Source organism: Falco punctatus (assembly GCF_963210335.1).
Source record: "Falco punctatus genome assembly, chromosome: 6".
NCBI classification, from domain to species: domain Eukaryota; kingdom Metazoa; phylum Chordata; class Aves; order Falconiformes; family Falconidae; genus Falco; species Falco punctatus.
The window spans coordinates 3,904,440-3,925,461 of record NC_137585.1 but is presented as its reverse complement, the minus strand read 5'-3'; the positions used below and the strand labels follow the sequence as shown (position 1 = coordinate 3,925,461).

The 21,022-nt window shown below is 42.5% G+C and overlaps 1 protein-coding gene across 1 annotated transcript in view; it reads left to right on the top strand.

Annotated features, from left to right (window-relative positions):
* CHD1L (chromodomain helicase DNA binding protein 1 like) overlaps positions 1 to 21,022 on the top strand; it is a 25,841-nt gene extending 4,819 nt beyond the window's left edge. Inside the window, exons 5-23 of the mRNA XM_080392535.1 lie at positions 1,063 to 1,094; positions 3,673 to 3,754; positions 4,999 to 5,161; positions 5,492 to 5,647; positions 6,839 to 6,931; positions 7,381 to 7,477; positions 8,922 to 8,995; positions 10,098 to 10,208; positions 12,305 to 12,419; positions 12,867 to 13,020; positions 14,118 to 14,283; positions 15,657 to 15,802; positions 16,167 to 16,330; positions 17,068 to 17,276; positions 18,322 to 18,420; positions 19,185 to 19,255; positions 19,512 to 19,626; positions 19,876 to 19,984; positions 20,668 to 21,022. Coding sequence (XP_080248661.1) covers positions 1,063 to 1,094; positions 3,673 to 3,754; positions 4,999 to 5,161; positions 5,492 to 5,647; positions 6,839 to 6,931; positions 7,381 to 7,477; positions 8,922 to 8,995; positions 10,098 to 10,208; positions 12,305 to 12,419; positions 12,867 to 13,020; positions 14,118 to 14,283; positions 15,657 to 15,802; positions 16,167 to 16,330; positions 17,068 to 17,276; positions 18,322 to 18,420; positions 19,185 to 19,255; positions 19,512 to 19,626; positions 19,876 to 19,984; positions 20,668 to 20,746 — 2,235 coding nt within the window. The 3' untranslated portion in view covers positions 20,747 to 21,022. The remainder of the gene's footprint in view (positions 1 to 1,062; positions 1,095 to 3,672; positions 3,755 to 4,998; positions 5,162 to 5,491; positions 5,648 to 6,838; positions 6,932 to 7,380; positions 7,478 to 8,921; positions 8,996 to 10,097; positions 10,209 to 12,304; positions 12,420 to 12,866; positions 13,021 to 14,117; positions 14,284 to 15,656; positions 15,803 to 16,166; positions 16,331 to 17,067; positions 17,277 to 18,321; positions 18,421 to 19,184; positions 19,256 to 19,511; positions 19,627 to 19,875; positions 19,985 to 20,667) is intronic.

Below are 21,022 nucleotides of genomic sequence, written 5' to 3'. Positions count from 1 at the left end.
GCTTTTTAAGGATGTCTTAAGGGACCTGATTTCTCTTCCTCTTTGAGTCTGAAGTTGGGCAAACAATGTGTGCACTTTAGGATATTAGCAGGCCATTGTGATAGCTTAGATTAATCTGCTGAAGCTTGTGCTTGCTTAGAGTCAAAAAGATTGTAGTGCTTGTGCTGATTTTGGCTGAGATAAAGTTAAATTTCTTCATAGTACTTAGTATGGGGCTGTGTTTTGGGTTTGTGCTGGAAACAGTGTTAATAATACCAGGATGTTTTGGTTATTGCTGAGCGGTGCTTACAAAGAGTCAGGGCCTTTCCTGCTCCTCGCACTCCCCAGCTGGTGAGTAGGCTGAGGGTGTACCAGAAGTTGGGAGGAGACAGAACTGGGACAGCTGACCCCGAGTGACCAAAAGGATATTCCGTACCATATGATGTCATGCTGAGCAATATACTAGGGGGGAGGTTGGCTGTGGGGGTGCTGTGTGGGGACTGGCTGAGCATTGATCAGTTGGTGGCAAGCAATTGTTTTAATTTGCACCACTTGTCTTTCTTGGGTTTTGTTTATGTTTCTTTGTTATTTTCCTTTTCATTATGATTTATTTTTTTATTTTATTTCAATTATTAAACTGTATTTATCTCAACCCACAAGTTTTCTCACTTTTACCCTTCCAATTATCCTCCTTCATCCTGCTGTGGTGGGAGTGAGCAGATGGCTGTGTGGTGCTTAGTTGATGGCTGGGGGTAAACCACGACATGCCATGTGCATGGTGTTTTGTACTGAAGGACAAGGGTATGAAAAACCTTTACAGAGTTGAAGAACATGTATGGTGTCTGTAAATTTCCATTAATTCTCTGAGGGTTTGCTGGTGCTTTGCCAGAGAAGAGTTAAAAAGTAGGATCGCAACAGCTTGTGGTTACAATAGCTGCCGTGTTACTTTCCTCAGATATTAAGTGGCTTCATTCCACTCTGCTCCATTTCACCATAGTTGGCAAGCAAATAAAAAGATGCTCTGTGTCTGAACGAGTATATTTACTTAAGACATAAATCATGGTTCATTTTGTTTCATTGCAGATTTGTCTGAAAGATGCAGCGTTTCTAAAATGGTGAGTCTAGTTTTAATTTTTTTCAAATTTAATTCTGCATTCTGTGAGTGATTTCTTAGGTGTATGTTTGTATGTGTGTGAGATCCCATGCTTGTTTCACAAGAGCCAAGGATGTTCTTTGCTTTGATTAGAGCTTTGCCTTTACTAACTTTCAGTGAAGAATCTTTAATGTCAGCTAAGATGTATGTGAACTTCCCCCAAGGACAGTTTTCAAGCCAGTTAAAATAGTATGATCATAGTGACTTACAGCAGTACGCTATATATCAGTCCAGAAGACATATTTAGAACAAAGGAGAACTTCAAGAACTTTGGACTACAAAGTTCTTGCAAAAAATACAAGATTTACTGAAACCGACCTGCATTATACTAAGGTGATCATTTGCTAATACCATTGTAGAGGAATGAAGGCAGGTTAATTAACATTGATAATATACAGCTGTGACCTGGCTTCAGGGGCGGTGGGTTGGCTGATGTGGATAAGGTGCAGCTGTGGCTGGTTCCTGCTAAGCAGTTAAATAGCTCTGAGGGGTATGGAAGAGGAGCAGTCAATGAAGAGAGATGTGGAAGAAGCAGAGGGAAGAGAGAGAGAGCTGCCCTGGATGTAGGAGAGATAAGGATGCAGCAGAGGCAAGAAGCAGGGTGGACTGGCCTGAAGAGGATGAAGAAACAGCATGAACAGTAGATGAACCTTTGAAACCTTGTGGGGGATCGGGGGCTGCACCGGGGCAAGGCGTGGGAATTACTTATTGAAGTTAATCTGGTCTGGGATGGTAAAAGCCTTTTTGCAGCCTACTGGTTTGCTAGTGCTGCGACATACTATATCCTGAAATTTGTTGCCTCTTGCCAGTAGTCAGAGCTGTGGAGGGCTTCTGGAGCATTATGCTTTCTAGCAAGACTGATTATACAGCTGAAATTCAGTCTGTAGGAAGTACTGTCATGGTCATATAAGATTTTATGGAAGCCTATGCTTGAAACGGAGAGGAATTTTCATATTTTTTAGTAATAATGCCCATGCCTTACAGCGGTGATAAGTGCTGTGACAAATGCTGTGGGCAGCCAGATATCATGAATGGCTTAGGGCCTTCATAGGAGCAGAAACCTAGTCCCACCCCATGCCCCCAACAGGATTTTGGTCTCTCAGAACTAGTCAGGCCTGCTGTGGGCACCCTGTTGTCTTCAGCAAAGCACCTGTCCTTGGCCACTGCTGGAAACAACAGGTTGTGCTGGCTGAGCGCATCATGGTAGAAATCAGGCCTAATGAAAGACAGCCATGGCCATGTTGTCCTTACAGTTCCGTATCATGTCCTGCACTGCTGTGTATGATTCTACTTATTTTGCAGTTTAGCCCAGGTATGTAGTACCCAAGGAGAGCAAGTAACTAGCCCTGGTATCACAGAAATGTCAGCTCCAATGCAATTTCCTACTTCTAAGGCTAGCACAGAACCTCAAAGACATGTCACTCAAGTCTGGATTTTTTTGCCCTCTAGTCTTTCTTCTGGAAAAAAAAACCATTGCTGATTGTTTGTACCTTGCCCTGTCTAGGAGCACTTGGAGCGCTTTGTAAATATGGGACAAAGCTGTCAGATGTCCCACTTCTACTACTCCTTACAAGCAGTGTAGCAGCACAAATGAGTTGTGCAAGAGCCATGCTCTCACATACTGCATGAGAGATCAGACTCTGCTCTGCACACGAGCGTCTGCAATGTTTCACTCTGCAGTGTCTGCTCTCCAATTCAGTTGCTGAGCCTGTGAGATAAGAATAATGACATTTGACTGTCCTGCCAATGGAGAACCACTTTTAAATATCAAAGAGGAGAATCGAGGCAAACGGAAAGGCTGTAGGGAGAATGTATGTTGTTGTGATTCCCACCCTTCACTGGGAAGAAAAGCATATGGTAGGAAAAGCCGAGGGTCATGCTTTCACTCCCCTGCCTACTCATCAGTCAGACTTGTCTATGTGGAAATCACTCTGTGACATGGGAGTTGAAGCCCTAGTGATAAGCAGGCACAAACAACTGAGGGTTGAAAAGATCTGGAGTTTGCACTAAGCCTAGTGGATCTACTAGATCACCAGTGATTCTGCATCCTACCTGAGGAGACACTGCATATAACTGTGTGAACCCACAATATGTTGAAGGGTCCTGCCTTGCATGATTTGCAAAAGACTTATAATCACTGTCTTCACTACCTCATAATAGTTGTTGTGGTTTTGCACAGGTGCTTGGGCCTAGTTTCATGTCTCTTTTTCCAAATCATAGACCTCATTGATGTTTAACTAACTTGTGCTATGTCATTTTCCCCATAGTAATGGGAGTAGAGAGAGAAGCAACAAATTCAAGTGAATTTACTGAGTTTTGTTTTCAGAAAAACTCATCCAGGCTGTAGTTAAGGAGCTCTGCTGGCTTTTGAAAACCAGCACTTGTGAATTCCTCCCACCCAACTTGTGATGTTTGCTTGTTCATGTGGTGGGACCATCTCAAGTTCAGCCAAGCAGAGCCACTGCTTACTTCAGTCTTTTTGTACTTACAAGAATAAATTGTCAGCCCCTAACTGAAGATGCTGGTTTGTGTTTGTTCAGCTTTAATTGGGCTGCCTTGGTTGTAGATGAAGCTCACAGACTGAAAAATCAAAGTTCTCTGCTTTACAAGACGCTGTCTGAGGTAAAGTAACTCCTCTGTCTTCTAGTGGCTAATGACTTTTTCCTTTTCAGTATAGCATACAGTTTCTCTGTTTCTTCCTCTGAGTATTTATTAAGCTCTGAGCTGCAACCAGTTTCTATCAGAGTTGGTGAACAGATTCCCCACATTTAGTGGCAGATGGATAAAGGCCTTGGGGGTGGGCAGTATTTGGAGCTTATCTCTCATGCTTGGGCTTGATATGTTGGAGCAATTTGAGAGACTTAAAAATGTAAAGCAGCCAAATGTAGTGCTGAACCACAGCTGTGCTACCGAAGTAGTAGAAGTCTGGTTGACCTAAGACAGTATAAAGCAACAACAGGTTATCTATCTCCAGCTGTGGGAGGGTGAAGGAGTCCTTGCGTAGTTCATGAGACCTCAAGTCCATGTACTACTGACTTCTGTTGTCCCATTTAATAGAGCCACCCTTTTTTACTGAAATTAGTAGAATTGTTCCAGCTTCCAAAGCACCCTGCCAGAGTGTCAGAGTGAAGGCTGCGTTTCCTCTTATGGCAGTGAAACATGGGCATTAGGTCTGGGCTGGCATCAGCAACAAAGTACTACAGTACCTTGAAAAGTAAATTTTTTATTAAATTCCTGAAAGTCTTACATCTTCTGAACATGTCCATGTCTGCATTTCAAGAGCTTTGGTTGTAGTCACAAGAAAGTAGGCATGATTTACCTTAGTTCTTCTAAAATATTTTCTATTACCAAACCTGAGAGGAACTTGCATTTTTTTCAGAGTAGCTGTATTCCCCAAGTCTCTTTACAGAGACTACTGTAAGCAACCAGATAATGTTGCTGTGTGTGTTGGTTAGCCAGCAAGAAGAAATGGAACATAGTCTTTCACAGTTTCATTTCGCTGTCCTGTTCTGACAGCATTTTCCAGGCATCTCTCATCACCTAACACTGAGTATGCAGTACTGGACTGTAGAGTACATGGATCTGAGAATTTTAATTTTGTAAAATGTCAGTTTTGTGCTTGTTCTTATTTTGCTTACACTGGCTTTCTTGCATTGGTGCCACCCTACTCTGGCGGAGCTGTTTGACTGTCACACCATACCTTATGTTGTATGGTTTTGGCAGACATTTGCAGCATTCTGCAGGCAGTTCTGGGCCTACTTCATCTTTAAGTTAAAGCTTAATAGTGGTGTGGGTGGAGTTGTGTATTGAGTAACTTTTCCAGATATTTTCTTCTAATAAATCTGTTTTGTTACTGGTTCTTTCAGTTCTCAGTAGGGTTCAGCCTGCTACTCACCGGCACTCCGGTCCAGAACAGCCTTCAGGAACTGTACTCCCTGCTCAGCCTCATAGAGCCTGACATCTTTCCTAGGGAACAAGTGAAAGAGTTTGTTGAGTACTACCAAGCGATTGAAAAGGAGAGTGAGCCAGGTCAGTAATAAGCGATGTTGGACTTCAGTCAGAACCAGCTGTTATCTTGACTAGGAAACAGGCAAGCTGTGTCCTCTTTATTTGCTTTCTTTTAATGCTGACTAGTTTTAAAACAAAGCCACTAAAAGTAATAATTACTTACCTTGATGTATCTCTTAAGTATTTAAGATATGCAGCTATGTCTTGGTTTCTCTGTTAAAATTGGGTTGAATCATTTCACTAATAGATATAAGGTTCCTTATACATTCATTTTGAAAGCATAGTTGTGAAGGTACTGTATAAATTCCTTACATTTAACGCAGTAATCTTTTTTCATCTGCTTCTGCATAGCCAAAGAATTGCACCATCTTCTGCAGCCATTTTTGCTTCGAAGAGTCAAATCTGAGGTGGTTGCAGAGCTGCCGAAGAAGGTGGAAGTGGTTCTGTACCATGGAATGTCAGCTTTGCAGAGGAAGTACTATAAGGCCATTTTGATGAAAGATCTAGGTAACTGAGAGTTTTGAATCCTATCACTTAATTTTAAAAACAAAATTAATTCCTTTTGTAAATCTGTGCTCTGTTGTAGTGAAGCAGAAGACACTTTGGCCTGCGGAATATACATAGAATAACCATGTCAAATTCAGTGCTTTGGGCTGCTTCATTTGTGATTATAGCTTGTGATAAAATAAGAGACACGTGGATCTAGAACTGACTATTGCAGAGCTAGGGAGGGTCAGTTTCAGGATTCTGCTTTGGGCCAGCCTGTAATTGAAAATACTTATCACAAGGTAAGCCTGTTCCTCTTGCATGTTTTTGTGTTCCGGCAAAAGTGTGGTACAAGAAATTTTGGGTCTGTGAATCTCTACAGATTTTCCAGTAGTAGCACAGGTGGTGTAAAGCAAATCTAAACATACTGGATGTAGATACGAGTTTCTTAGGAAAGCACAGGGCCGTATAGACAATGCAACCACAGGCTCTTACCATAATAGCTCGCTTCTTGTCACTTTGCATCTGAACTGTTACAATGCATCCTGAGATATGAGAAAGTATTTGCTTCTCTCAAATTCTTCCTCTTCCATCTATTCAAACCACATCATATGGCTTGACAGTGCTTATGTGTTGTAGGGAAAGTAAAACTGGGGGGATGGAGACTGTTTGTTCTTCTAGGGCTAGCACTTTGCACGAGCATCACCAGGCAATTTGAACTTTCCTCTTCTAAAGTCAGCATATGCACACATATTCTTTTTTCTACTCACAAAATTGCAACCCTGACTGCCTGGGAGATCTTTACTATGCTGTATTACTTTTTTTGTTGGAAAATTCAAATAAGGAACACCAAATGTCTTTCCCTGTTCTTAGTGATTTCTAGGTCTATAAATCACTCTTAGAAAAATGACAGTGGCCCTTTCCAGTGAGTCCAGGAAGTTGCAGGGAGTTTGACAAGGCAGAGTAGTTTTCATCATGGTCTTATTTCTAAAGGTTTGTCCAAAAAATGTGAGGGAAATTTTTTTTGGTCCATGAAAACAGATGTAGTAGCCTTGAGATGGAAAAATCAAATGAAGATGTGATATGCAGAGAGAGATACTCCAGTGCTGAAGCACTTGCAGAGCAGTGCTCCGTACCCAGACCTTCCCAGTCACACTCATTGATGGAGCATGGGCTTTCTGCTCCCTTCCTTTTCTGTGCTTTTTGTTCCAGATATATTTGAAAATGAAGGAGGAAGGAAGATTACACTTCAGAATGTCTTAATTCAGCTTCGGAAGTGTGTTGCCCACCCGTACCTTTTCAATGGTAAGCAAGCAGTGTTCTCTCTTAAAATAGAAAAAAAAAAGTTTCTTAATTTACACAGTGGTTTTCTATTATTGCTTGGCAGCATAATGCATAGAAGAAGCAAGTAATAAACAATGTTGTACTTGAATTAGTAGCAGCTGTGAGTTTGTGACCAGTTCCAACACATGACAGTTCATCAATAATGAGGAATCAAGTAGGGGACTGTGTGAAGTCTGAGTTTCTTACTGCAGCCCTCCATTTATGCATCTTGTCTCACCTAAACAATGAAGTCACAATAGTTTTCTGAACCACTGAGGGTGTCCTATAGATACAGAGAAGGACCATCACTTCTCAGGCAAGCATCACGGAGGTCTGCTTAGCAATAGTTGGCAGTGCACACACTGAGGTTGACCACAGAGTCGTTACTTGCATAGTATTAGGTCTGCTTATGAAACTCTTTTCTGTTCCAGGTGTTGAGCCAGAACCGTTTGAGATTGGAGACCATATTGTTGAAGCCAGTGGCAAGCTGGTTTTGTTGGATAAACTCCTTTCATTCCTGTATGCTGGGTATGTCATGTTGGGGTGAGGAAGATAGGGTGGGGTTGACACAGGGGGAAGAGGTAAACCAGGAAGGCAAACTACCTTGCTTAGCCATAAATTGAGCAGATATTAATTACAACACAAGCACTGCCCTATTTATTGCATGTTAGTGACTACCTGAAAGAAACAATTTCAGTATAAGGAGCTGCATTAGAGGTCGTAGAGGAACCTCAAGAGATTTTTTTGAGCTTCCCTTTGAACATTTCTCAAAACACTTCACTAACTCACATGTTCTCATATTTGCCATATTTGGGAACTTGGGAGAATAACCATCTGACATGGTATTCAGCATATCTGGTTTGACCACAGGTTTCCTGAGAGTAGCTTCCAATGCATCAGTTCAGTTCCTTTATGCTATGTTGCTTGTTTCAGCCCGGGAGGCAGAATGGATAGTAAATGTGAAAAATAAATTTGACTGGACCAAACCCCAAGAATAAGCTTAAACTTCAGCTTTGGAAATGGCATTCAGAACTCCTTGTGTTGAGCTCTGGTGACTCCATAACCTGGAACCCAAGGACCCTGGGTATTTACCTCAGCTCTCAGGTGGGAGGCAAATCAAACTGTGGTTTGCATTCTTGTGCAGTCTGTGAAGCAGTGCCCTCCTGCATGATAAAAGTTCTACCTTCTCTCTTAATTGGGCTGAGATTTCTCTTTGACTGCTTCCAGAGGACAGAGCTTCAACAGACCTCTGGAAGTTCTAATGTGGAGGTCTTTGTCCTTCTGCTGTGTAGCACCTTGTAAATGGGTGCCTCTACCTTGAACATCTTTGGCAGAGAACCAGCCCTGTGCAAATTCTGGACTTAAAAATGCCTGTGCTCTGCTCTACAGTGAAGTCTGATTTGAACAGAGCACTGTCTGAGGCCTAGAGCTTGGAGGGAAGTGACTTGATTTCTCACTTATATGTGATTATAGGCAGAGTTTGATCTTTGAGGGTCGTTTGCTGGAGAAGGAAATGCTCTGCTGTCACAGAGTTGCTGATATTACTTTTCCCCACTATTTAAGATGCTTTGTAGCGTGTGATTTGGGAGCAGCCTTTTGTAGCAGGTCATGCGGTGAGGAAGCCCTGGTAATGCTTGGTTGAAGCTGAGATCCTTTTAGACAGGCTCCTTTGGGTCCTCCCCAGGCTGCATCAAGCCAGCAGCAGAGCTGCGCCAGAGCCTTGTTATCTCTCTGTGACTCTACTCTCTAGGCGTGGCAGCTGATGATGGCAGACAAAGCTAACTGGTTGCATTTGGATGTGGGGCTGAAAATGTGGTGAGGGAACAGGCCATGACTGTGAGGCTTAGTGTACACAAGTGCTAAGGCCTTGCTATGTAACGGTGACTGGTTAAGCTATTGTAACCCCTCTGCCACTCTGTGAAATGCTATCATGGTATGTTGAGACTCATGGTATCTCATGTTCTTCTTCCAGTGGCCACCGTGTCTTGCTGTTTTCTCAGATGACTCAACTGCTTGATATTCTGCAAGACTACTTGGACTACAGAGGTATGTTCTGCACACTTTGGGAGAAGAGGGCTTATCCTTATGATCTCTGCTATATATTGTTCCTCTGATTTTGATTGATCATCCTGGGATGGAGAAGGAACTGTGAGGACTTATTACTTCATAGTAGATAGAAACCATATTCTTGCAGCGGTGCTGTGAATTGGAGGGCCTTGAGTTCAGCTCTTTGCTGTGTTAGCACCTGCCTGAAATGACCTGGCACTTAAATGTTGTTCTTCAAACTAGTTTCAGCTTTGGTTCCTCAATAAAATGTAGTTAACAGATGGCAGGGTAGCAATGTTTCATTATATACCTGTGTTCAATTATGTACCTGAGTCCTGAAATAATTGCACTGAAGGCAGTAGGCTTGCTCTAGATTCAATTTGTCCAGCACAGAACACAAATTGGGCCACATTCATACCAGGAAATTAATTTTTGATTAAAACAGTTGTTGGCAGCGGGGCCCCAGCATGTCTGCAAGGCCAGGTTGGATCAGACCACTTTTGGCAAGGTTAGCAAAGTGTTCTTGGGACATTTTCTTTTGTTTCAATCCACATGGCTCCATGCCTACTTAGGATTTCCCATGAAAGAGGCTTTTGTTTGGTGTTTATGGTTTTGGACAACTAATAGTGCAGGATAAAGCCAAATGTAGGGCCATATCCCATACTGCTCGCTCACAGGAAGGCACACATTGAGGGCCATGGGAGTTTGCATAAGGAGGATCCAATGGTTGTTGGCCTGTTTTGTGGGGCCAACAGCCAGCACAGCATAGTCTGAAATGAGATTCTGAACTGATGTTCTTTTACATTGGCTCTGAATTTTCCTGTTGTGTTTCCAAGCAGTACGTTAAATGCTAAGAGTCTCTTCTTCAAACTCAGCTACATTACCCTTTGTCAACAGTCGACCTGGAGGTCAGGGTTGTTACTTCAGTTTATACAAGGTTTAACTGGGAAGGAATGAAGGAGTTGACTATACTAAAACGAGAATCGAGCCAGGAGGATTTGGCATAAAAGGATTCAGGGCAGTAGTGAGACAATAGAGAATGAGTAGGAGGGTAAGAGCATAGACAGAATTTCAGAAGCCTACCTGTTTCTTTTTTGAAAAGGCTACAGCTACGAGCGGCTGGATGGTTCTGTTAGAGGTGAAGAGAGATACCTTGCCATTAAGAACTTTGGTCAACAGCCCATCTTTATCTTCCTGCTGAGCACCAGGGCAGGTAAGTAAGGAAAGGAGAGACTAACAACCCATGTTGCTTCTGCACTCTTCTTTTGCTCTCTCTGGCAGGATTTCAGAGAGTTCCGATTCCTGCAGAGCCTGTTCATGATGGGGATTTTTGAGGGAGACAAGACACATTCTGAACTTGAGTCTCTCAGCTAGGACATCTGGTTTCTGTGCTTTCCTTTTGGCAGCTGATGCCAAGATACTTTTCATATTGCAGCCACTTGAGTGAGTTTTTTTTATTCCAAGTTCCATAATGCCTGTCCCTGTGCCAGGTTGAGCTTAAGGAATCTCACTAGCATTTTATTTCTGCAAGCACCAGACTTGAGGCACGAATAGACTTCCCTTAAATAAGCTGGTGGAATTGCTTCTCGAGTTTGCTGAACATGGACATGCTCTCTAGCTGGCAGACAGACTCAAATGAGAGCCTTTTAGCACTCTGAGACTGCAAAGAACACTGTGGGACTGATACAAAAAAAATGGCAAAAAGAAAACCCTCTGGACTTTGTTTTTGTAAGTTTAGAAGGCAGGCATTCTTTGTTGCAGTGCTGGGTGCACGGAGATTAGCATCTCAAATCACGTACACCTATCCAATCAGCATTCCTCAATCTATTACAGCAAAGCATACATATTCATCATATTTCCCTGGAATCTAATGCATATTATAACAGCTTCCCCAATTTACATATGCATAATACATTTGCATATGCACACTTCACTCCTGGGGGTCTTTCTTGGAGTCTTTTGAGACCTCTGGTGGTTGACAAGTTGGTGAACTTCGTCTGAACTTTCTTGGGGAACATGCGCACTACTTGTTCTTGTATAACTTCATTTGTTCTCTGCGCTGTATGGTTTTGACCACAATGTTCTGTTACCCCACTTCTCTCATCTAGGTGTCTCAGAAAGCTTGCTACATCTTAGTGAGCTTATTCAATAGGTCAAGTTAATCACTGCTTTATTTTCACCCTCTGTTAGTGGTTCTTTACATCTTAGTTATATCAGGACTGCCATCTGTGCTTATTCCCCTCTTAGCTCCTCAGGCAGGTCTGTGTCTTCTACACAGTATCAAACCTCCCTGTCTCTGTTCAAGCAAGGACAGAGGCAGACTTCTGCTTGTCTCCAGGGGAGCAATCCACCCTGCTTCATCTGAAAGCATTGAACTTAGCGAACTAAGTCTTCATTTGGCCTTCTGGTCAGACTTCCCTGTATGAGCCTGGCTCCAATGATACTGCAGTGCATTGAAGGAAGTATGTAGAGAGACGGAGGTGCTTAATGTAGGAATAAGTGTGTCTCTCACCACAGTGCCTGCACTCTCCCTGCCCATGTCAGTCAGAGTTGGTTTTTACTGCACATTGCTATGTCTAGCCAAAGCATCTTGTATTCAGCTGGGAACAAGTGTGCTAACAGTATTTCCATCACTGTTATGTTATGGACAGAGATTTTCAGGTGCTTGACTACCTCCGTTTGCAGGGATTTTCTGATTGTCGTGAAGAGGGTTTTGGCATGAGCTGGAAGAAATGAGGCAGCAGGCTCCCACCTCTTTAACTACAGTATACAGTCACAATAGCAGGTATTAAAAAAACAGACTTAACTGTATTTTTTTCTTTTCATTCCATGAGAGCCTAAACTCTAATCTCAAAAACTTTTAAGTCACATAAATGCCTAGGCTCTGGTTATTGTATAGTTGGGCCTGGTTTTCCACTGTTTAAGCAGTGTATTTACCAGTTGCTTCTGTGCTGCAGCCAAGTCGTGACTTGAGCGGTCCCTTGTAGCCTCAGTGAAGTCAGTCCTTGCTGGGTTATTCTGCCTGCCAGTGGAAGAATATGTCTGTGTTGCACTGGTTCACTTGCACTGTATCTCTTCTGGCTGTATTGCATAATACAGCTTGGTTTTTTGCTATTGCAGGAAGCTAGGAGCTGGAAATGGAGGCTTGCCCATCTTTTTAGATCCTTATGAGGCTTAGATTTGGGGTTGAGAGATACATTGAATTAGATGTGGTTGATCAGATCTGAGAGAGCCTTGCACAGCATAAATTGTCCAGCCTCTCCTTTATTTTTTGCTGGTGAACTATTTTGTGACCTTTTTTGTTTGTAGGTGGAGTTGGCATGAATCTGACAGCAGCAGATACAGTTATTTTTGCGGATGGTGATTTTAACCCACAAAATGACTTGCAAGCAATAGCAAGAGCTCACCGGATTGGGCAGCACAAGTGAGAAATGTTCCTACTTATGGTTTGGTTGCTGACTTTGTCAGTCTGTCAGTCCTGCTTTCCCTATCCATGGGCAGTGGAAGGTTAAAGTACAATATATTGAAGTTGAAAAAAATGGCAGAGAGGATTTTATGTCTTCGGGGGTTTTGTTGCAGCTTCATGCAGTCTTGTCCTTGTCATGTGTCTAAGGTGGGAGCTTTGTAGATTTGGAGTAGGAGCGGGAGTCTGGAGGTTTGCCTGCTCTTTTGCAGTGAGCATTTCTCCTGTGTCAAGAAGCAATTGTATCAGCGTTACATTTCTGCAGATTATTTTTGTTGATTTTGTTCTTGCCTTTTTTTCCCCTGCCAAAGGAGTGGGTGAGGGGATAATGCACCATGCAAGGAAACAGCTTTAGTGCACCTTCTAAAAAAAAAAGAAAATAATAAGAATTTTCTTACACTTTTCAAGGCCTGTAAAAATTATCCGTTTGATTGGGCGAGATACAATCGAGGAAATAATCTACCGAAGAGCTGCTTCAAAGCTCCGGCTGACAAATGCCATTGTAGAAGGAGGTCAGTTCGCTCTGGGAGCGCCCAAGCATCAGGGAGCAGCAGAGTTACAGGTAAAATAAAGCTGTATCTTCAATTTGACTCCAGTAGTGTCTTCAGAAATGTCCCAGAGTGTTTCTGCATTTATGTCTAATATGAACCTAGCCAAACGGTTATGTTTTTGGGGGAGATGTGCATTGACATGACAGCTTTTGCATGTCTTAAGGACCAAAATGACATCCCAGGTCCAGACAAGATCTGACATTTGAATTCAGCTTTTTACAACTTCGAGGCACATCCATTGTTGAAAAAGGTTGTGTTTCCTTGAGGAAGAGGGGAAGGCAGAACCTTTCCTTGTCTTACTTGTTTGTTTTTAATTATAACAGGTCTAAAGTGGAAGCTGACTCATTGTTTCTAGAACTTATTTGTTTCTGATGCTTTTTTCTCACAAACAGAGCTGATAAGTACTTAGCTTTTGGTTGCTAGTCTGAAACTTGGTCAACTTTCTGTTGACCTCTTGGCAAATGTAGTGTCTTGGGAGTCAGGGCATGATCTATAATTCTGACCTGAAAGCTGAGGTTTGTGCTGAGAACTTGAGTTGAAAACCTCAAGCAAAGTGACATTTAGGGGAGTATACCCGCTATGCGTAGCTAAACCTGGGAGAGGTTTGGAATTAGTATATCCTTTCCCTCGTCACCTCCCCTCCCAACCCTATCAGCATGTATCTCAGCAATTATAGTTTCCATGGGAGAAGTGGAACTGAGCCCATAGGAAATTCCATGCTGATATTTTTCTCCCTGTGGATTTTTGTGGTATTTAAGCTTTTGTTTTCAAGGAGTTGGGGGCAAAACCAGGCCTGGTCTTTTTGGCTATGAGGAAAGGTGCTTGAATGCAGTCAGTAAAATGCTGGTTTTTTTCATCGATCCCTGAAGAAAAATGACTGCTCAAGTCTGGATGAGTTATGTTTGAGGGAGATATGCTGTAGGGGCCTGTCCCATCAGGTGCTGGGAGAGCTGGGTGTGTTAAAGCATAAGTATTTTGACAGATAACATTAAGGCATAATTTCTTCACTTGTACATCCTTTGTATTTAAGCCTTAGAAGCTTGAGACACTGGGACTGACAAGTAATCAGGAGTTACTAATACTGAACTTCCCCTTCTCTTTGTTAAAGCTGAGTGAAATCTTGAAATTTGGCTTGGATAAATTGCTGTCCTCTGAGGGGAGTACTGTACAAGATGTGGAGCTAGAAAACATCCTTGGAGAGACAAAAGGAGGGAAGTGGGTAATGGATGTTGTCCTGCCATGTGAAGAAGAGAGTGAAGAGATGGATACAGAGAGTAAGTTAAGAATCTAAATACCTATGAAGCACATGACACTTAAGTACTGGTAGAGAAAGCTTCCCAGGGAGGGGTGGCATTTTTCAGGCAACAAGAAGAAACGTGGACTTGTAATTAAGTTACTTGGATTTTGTTTGCGGCCTATTCACAGACTTTATTTCTGAGACTTTCTTGTTCTTCTTTTTGTGCCTTTATTTGCCTATTTGTAAGATAATGGTAACAATACTTGCCCAGTTGGGGGGGGCTTGGGAGCTGAATTCCTTCATGTGCTTTAAATATTTTAAGACCTCAGGTGAAATTCATGAGAAAAGGGGAAGTATTAAAATTGCACCTGCTGTTTTTCTCACAGAGAGCTATTAAATAGATCTATGGTTTTAGAGATATAACAGTAACTTAAGGAAAGGCTGTGTAGTAGGTGTTTTGTATTTGTCACCAAACAAAAGATTATTTGCCATGAAAATCGCAAGTTGAAATGCCCTTTTAAAAATTCCAAAATGTGAGATAAGAAATGGAGAGTCATGGTGTCTAAACAACTAGAGCAAACCTACTCTGTGTTCAGTAGTCTACCCTCCAGTCCTAACGGCACACAATTGTGGTTAGTTCTTCATAGCCCCCAAACTATGAGAATAGATTCTAAGGATACTTTACTTCTTCTAGTGTCATAGTGAGAAGAACTGAATTTCTGTTTTGAGTACAGAGTAGTACTTAAATATGTATCTGTGACTGAAGCAGAAATAAGGCCCTGCAGGTTAGGTATTGTCTGTCCTGCAGCGGTTGCCAGCAACAGGTAATTATTTGCTGAGAGCTAGCAAAGAGTGGTATTTTCTGTTGGTAACTTAAAGAGGAGCAGTGGTACTACACAGTGTAATAGTTATTGGGAAAATAACTCACTTGATGAGCAGTAACTCTGAGCTGCCAAGAGTTTTGCTTTTTTTGTTGTTGTTGTTTATTTTGAGGGGAGCTCAAAAGCCAGTTTGCTGTCCCTTTACAAGAGTTGCCTGTAACTAGATAGCAAAGCTAAATGAATTTGCTACTGGCAGAGGTGCAATGACCGAGGAGAACAGTGATGGAGCCACAGCTTAAGACAGTTAATTGACCAAAATAGGAAGAAGAGGTTTTTGCCAGTGTAAATGAGTTAAATGAAAAGCTTTTGCCTAAGGAAGCAAATCTTGATTCTTTTGTTTCTACATGATGCTGTATGAATGTCTACATGTATGACAGTGGTCATACAAAAATTGAGGAAAGCGAATATCTTTTTTCTGCTGAGAGTAGAACAGTGCCACAAAGCAGCCAAATTTCTCTTGATCTCACTGTACGTTGTAGGTGTTAGTGGCTTTCGGTTCATTTTTACACTTTTTAATTATTTTTTAAAGCTCACATGTACGTGTACGAAGGCAAAGATTATTCAAAAGAACCCAGCAGAGAAGACGAAAAAGCATTTGATCAGCTTTTGGATCTTCAGAAAGCCTTGACTGAAGAGACCAGTAAGGAAGGGAGAGCTCTCCGGAACAAAGCAAACGTAAGAGACACGAAAAGGCACATGATGCTCTTTCATTTGATTGTGGAAAATGAGGCTGACAGTTTTGTCTCTGCCTGCAGCTTTCAGAAGGCATGTAAAAGATTTGGATGTCAATGTAGTAAAGTTGGCTCTTGAATCTGAGGCCTTGACAATTCAGCAATTCTGGTAACAGATCAGAGATAGGATATGTGGGGCAGTCATGTAAACTTAGGTCACAAAACCACATATTATGTGACAATTGGGATCTGATGATTAAGACCTGTGGACAAGTAGAGAAATGGAAAACGAGTATAGGTTAAAGTGGGCACCAGACACGGCTTTAAGATCATCAGTTTGTTTCCATGATAGTACTTTCTTTCTCCAGGCCCTTCTCACAGGCCTCCGGGAACAGTCAACCAGGAGGAAACATTTGTTGAGTGCAGAGGAGCTGGATGCTAGGCGGAAGAAGCGCCAAGAAGCAGCAGCAAAGAGAGCAAGGCTCGTGGAGGAAAAGAAGGCGGCAAAAGCAGAGGCAGAACGCAAGAAAAAGTAGGGTTTGTAATGCATCTACTGCTTGTGAGCTGATGTCTGTTACGCTGTACTCTAGAAATGTGTGTCTGGTTGATGAAAACAAGTTGTGCTCTTTATCTGCTCTGGCAGGTGGTGCTGGGGTTGAGGGGAGGTTGCAGGCCACCCTTATGAGAGAGTTAACTTCATACAGCAGAATGTTTGTGTGTGGGTTCAAACCGCGTAACACAGGGATGTGAAGGTGGAAAAATGGCTTCAGCCCCTAGCGAGGGTTCTTTTCCCCTGAATACGCTGCCTGACCTCACATCTAATTTAATTCACCAAGAGTGGCTTGAATAAGAACCCCATATCTGAATGTGGACTGAGCTTATGGGAGAAGCTTTCTGAAATGTCACTGTTGGCTCCTGTGTATTGATCTGTGACTTTCTGGCATGCATCTTAACTTTCTCCTCCCTGTTTTCTAGATGTTCTTCCTTTTCACTGCTTTAAGTAGCTCCTTGCCCTTTGCCATATGCTCATTTTTTCCATGCCTGCAATTGTGTTATTGCACTGGCATGTGGCTCTTCATATCACAGGTAACAACTGTGGTAAATTTTGTTCCGGTCTAAAATAGAGGAGGGGAGCAGAAGGAATGCAAGTCAGGGTCTCCTGTGTTTCACTGCAACGATGTAAAACGGAGTGTGTGCCCCACGCCACCCCCCACCCCCACCCCTGGCTTTGATTTTCATTGAGCAGCATCTTCTCTTGTTTTGTTTCAGGATGGCCTGGTGGGAGGCAAATCATTACACATCTACCTGCCTTCCTTCTGAGGAAAGTGACTTTGAGGAAGAGTCTGAGGAGGATCAAGCTGGGCTGAGTGTGGATTTAGATTACAAAAATGCAGACCTGAACTGTATCAAGTACGTCATGGGAGATGTCACCCACCCCAAAGCAGAAGAGGAGGATGCCATCGTTGTCCACTGCCTAGGTGGGACTTAAAACAACAGGAATGTTAGTGGACAAGGGGGCTGAATTGTCCCTACTAGCTCAATAGTTTCTAATTCCCATCCAGACTGAAATAATTTGGATTTGAGTCTGACTTAATTTTGAGTGGTACAGAGGCAATACAGCCTCTACCCCACCATGTATAACGCAGACAAGTACTAGCAAGATGTACACAGGTCTCTTCATGTCCTCTGAATTTATGGGTGAGCCTCTTGAAAAGTGCCTGTATGGCTTGAAATTTTATGGCTGTGGCCAAGTGGGGACAGTTCTGCCTGAGAGCAGGGCGTTTTGTTCATCCTGTGGTAGCTGTAGGGATTGAACTGAGAGATTGAAAATCATCTCCCTTATACCATCAGCCACAAGAGAAAAGGCACTTCCAGAGGCTGAGATCAGACTTTCTCTGTCTCAGTGTTTGTCTCTCAACATTGTAAGTACAGAGGCTCTAGGCTAGTCTTCTAATTTAAGGACCTCTGTTAAGGCAGTAAAGCTGAGGGAGAGAAATTCACATGACAGAGTTCCTTCTGAATCGGTGTTGGAGCTGCTCTCTGAGCTGAGCTGTAGCGGAGCATTATACTCTGCTTTGGTATATGTTAAACTTGGCACGAAACCTCGTGTTTAAAATGGAAATGCCAAGTAGAAGTGAAACCCCGCAAATAACAAACATCTGGTTGTGGGAAGCCCAAGGCACCAATCTGAAGACATACTAGATGAATGCTCTATGCACCTATATGCATGTATGTGAGGATACCAGCAGGTTTATATGCTCAGTGCCATGGTTAGTGCTTGTTTGAGCATCCGGAATGGACAGCAAGAAGGAATTCTTCCCACAGAGTTTTTCTGTGGGAAGTTTGTTTTTCTCAAGGGCTGAGGTTTATCCTCTAGGATGGTCCCTTGACTACTGGTTGTGTGGTTCTTGTATCTGGTTTTGATAATCGTTCGTTGCGTTTGTACAGAGTAGGTCCCTTTCCTGCAGGGGTGGTCTTTATCTTCACCTTCTAAAAGGAGTCTAATTTGTCATCTCGTTCTAGATGACTCCGGCCGCTGGGGAAGGGGTGGTTTGTTTACAGCTCTGGAGGCTCGTTCTGATCAGCCAAGGAAAATATATGAGATGGCAGGAAAGATGAAAGGTAAGAGATTAAACCACGACCTTAGACCAAGATACTTGAAAAAGCTTAAATCCTACTGATGTTGCAGGAGTGAGGTGCCTGGATACCTCAGTAGTCATGTTTTTTCCTCTTTCTCTAGATACGTGCATCCCTAGCTCTGAAAGTAGTAGTGCAGTGGGTGCTTTGACTAGACTTATCTGGAGTGTAAGAACTCTGCACAGAGGGTTGGTCATTGCAATGCGTACTGCAAGTCATAAAAGAAGAAAATCAAAGTTATTCATTATTCACAGGATTTTTTCACTATATGCAAGAAAGCACTGCATCTTCTGTCAAAGTGCTTTTAAGAAGAATGAAAGCCATCTCAGGCAGTACTCAGCTGACCCTTTGGCTCCCTCCAAGAACTAGTCTTCTAAGCATTTATTAGCAGTTTTGAGCTACCTGCAGCTGGTGAGGAATGTACCCCTTGCTGTAAGGTGGACCTGTTGTTTTTCATAATTTCCTGGGAGATGCTTTCTTCTTGTTCCAGCGTCTCTTTCCATTTGTGGTCTTTAACTGGGATGTATGTGTGTCTTTGGGGGGGGGAGCGGAGGGAGCGGTGTGGAGGTAACATCTGTCTTGCTTCCCTGGGCAAAGGGTCTGACTCTGCTGAAACCATAATTTAAAAAAAAAAAAAAAAAGCAAGCCAAGGAGAATAATACAGAACATTGACAGTGAAATCACTGCTCCATTGACTGCCTGTTGACTCTTTAGGACTGTTTTTTTTGTTACTGTTGTTTTCTGGACAGATTTGGAGTTAGGAGGAACCCTGTTATTCCCCATTGATGATAAAAAATCCAGGAAAAAAGGACAAGACTTGGTGAGAATGAGAAGCTTCTTTCTGTGTTGTTCTGCCTGCATGTTTTTGAAGCTGTGTATAATGAACATTATGTCTTTTTTCCCAGTAATAATGGCGTTGAATACTAAACATGACTAAGTTGCAGTTAAACGTTAGAGGAAGATCTTTGGCTTGTTTATTGAAGCTAATAGTAATGCCGTTTTCCAGCAGCTATCACTGTGTCTCTTAGCACTGTATATAGACTCCCATTTAATTTTTTTGTATGTTTTCTACTTAGTTGGCCTTGATTGTAGCTCAGCACCGAGATCAGTCCAACAACTTGTCTGGCATTAAGCTGTCTGCTTTGGAAAAGGGCCTGAAGAAGATTTCTTTAGCAGCCAAGAAAAGGAATGGTAAGTGTCTGTGCAGTAGAACAGTGAATCCTTACATATGTGGTTGCATCTAAAGGTGATGACCTATTTCCACCTCTCCTGTACTGTTTTTTCTGAGGTGAAGCAAGAGTGAGACCTCCATGGCAGATATTTTGTGTTCTGAAATACTACTTCTGCTCATGTTGGGTAGCTTGAAGTCCTTACCTAGACCACTTTCTGTATGTGTATCTTGTCCTAAAGAGTGTGCACTCTCTATTCCCTCCTTCTCAGCAACAGTGCATCTTCCACGCATCGGGTACGCAACAAAAGGTTTCAACTGGTATGGTACAGAGCGGCTCATCCGAAAATATTTCACAGCACGGGGTATCCCCACTTTTATGTATCCTTTTGGAGTATTGTCTTACTTTGTTCACAATCCTAATATTGAAATGATCCCCTAAATATCTTGGTGAATGCAAAGCAAGAATGCAGGCAAGGCAGAGATGCCACAGGCCAGCTAAAACTTGGTTTCTTTGACTTTGCTGGCATCCAGGAAATCACTCCACGATGAAGGTGATAATGACAGATTAGTGTGATTCAATATGCCTGTCAGAATTTGTTAGAACTAGGTGCTAGTCTTCTGTTGACAGCCATCAACTTACCTGTATATACCACATCTGTGGGGGAGATGACTGGAATTTCAGAATAACGAAGTGACTTAGAAAGTAGCAGAAGTGAGAAGGTGAAAAAAACATTACAATGTTCCAAGCAAGTGATAACCTGCTTCCTTGGCTGAATGTGGTGGAGTTGGTGTGTGTTAGGACAGGCTCTCCTAACAAAACAGCTCACTGCTTTCACCTTCCAGGAAAAGAAAGGTTTACAAGGAGGCTCTGTTTTGTCACTTCTCTAGGAAGACATGCATTTGTTATACTGCCACTGTCAGCTATTCGGTGAAACTGAAAACCTGAAACAAAGACAGTAGTATTCACAGCATTCTGCCTCCTTCCTTGGTGAATCTCTTAGTGGTCATGTTGTCTGGCGTTCCTTGACATTTGACAGCATTTCCTTGACAGTTTGTATTAGATACTACTTTTGTAGGAATAAAGACTTTTCCTGTGCTTCACAACAATGTTCGTCTTCACTGACAGCCTCAAAGCCATGAAGAAGGAGTAATTTCATTGCAAAACATGCTCAAAAAGCTAAGGATCTTTTCAACATCGTGCAGACAGTCTGTATGTATTCACCTTGGAAACATGGCTTACACAGCCACTATTCACCCCTGTATCTCTGCCTTTACTGGTCAGAATGTTTACGTATTGGCAGTAGCTCTGGAGAGGAACGAGACTGCTTCAGAGTTCAAAGAGTCTGGATAAGGATGTTGGCTCGATCCTAGATCTGTTTTGGAGATGGAAAATTAAATTTTCACTGGTGGTTGTTA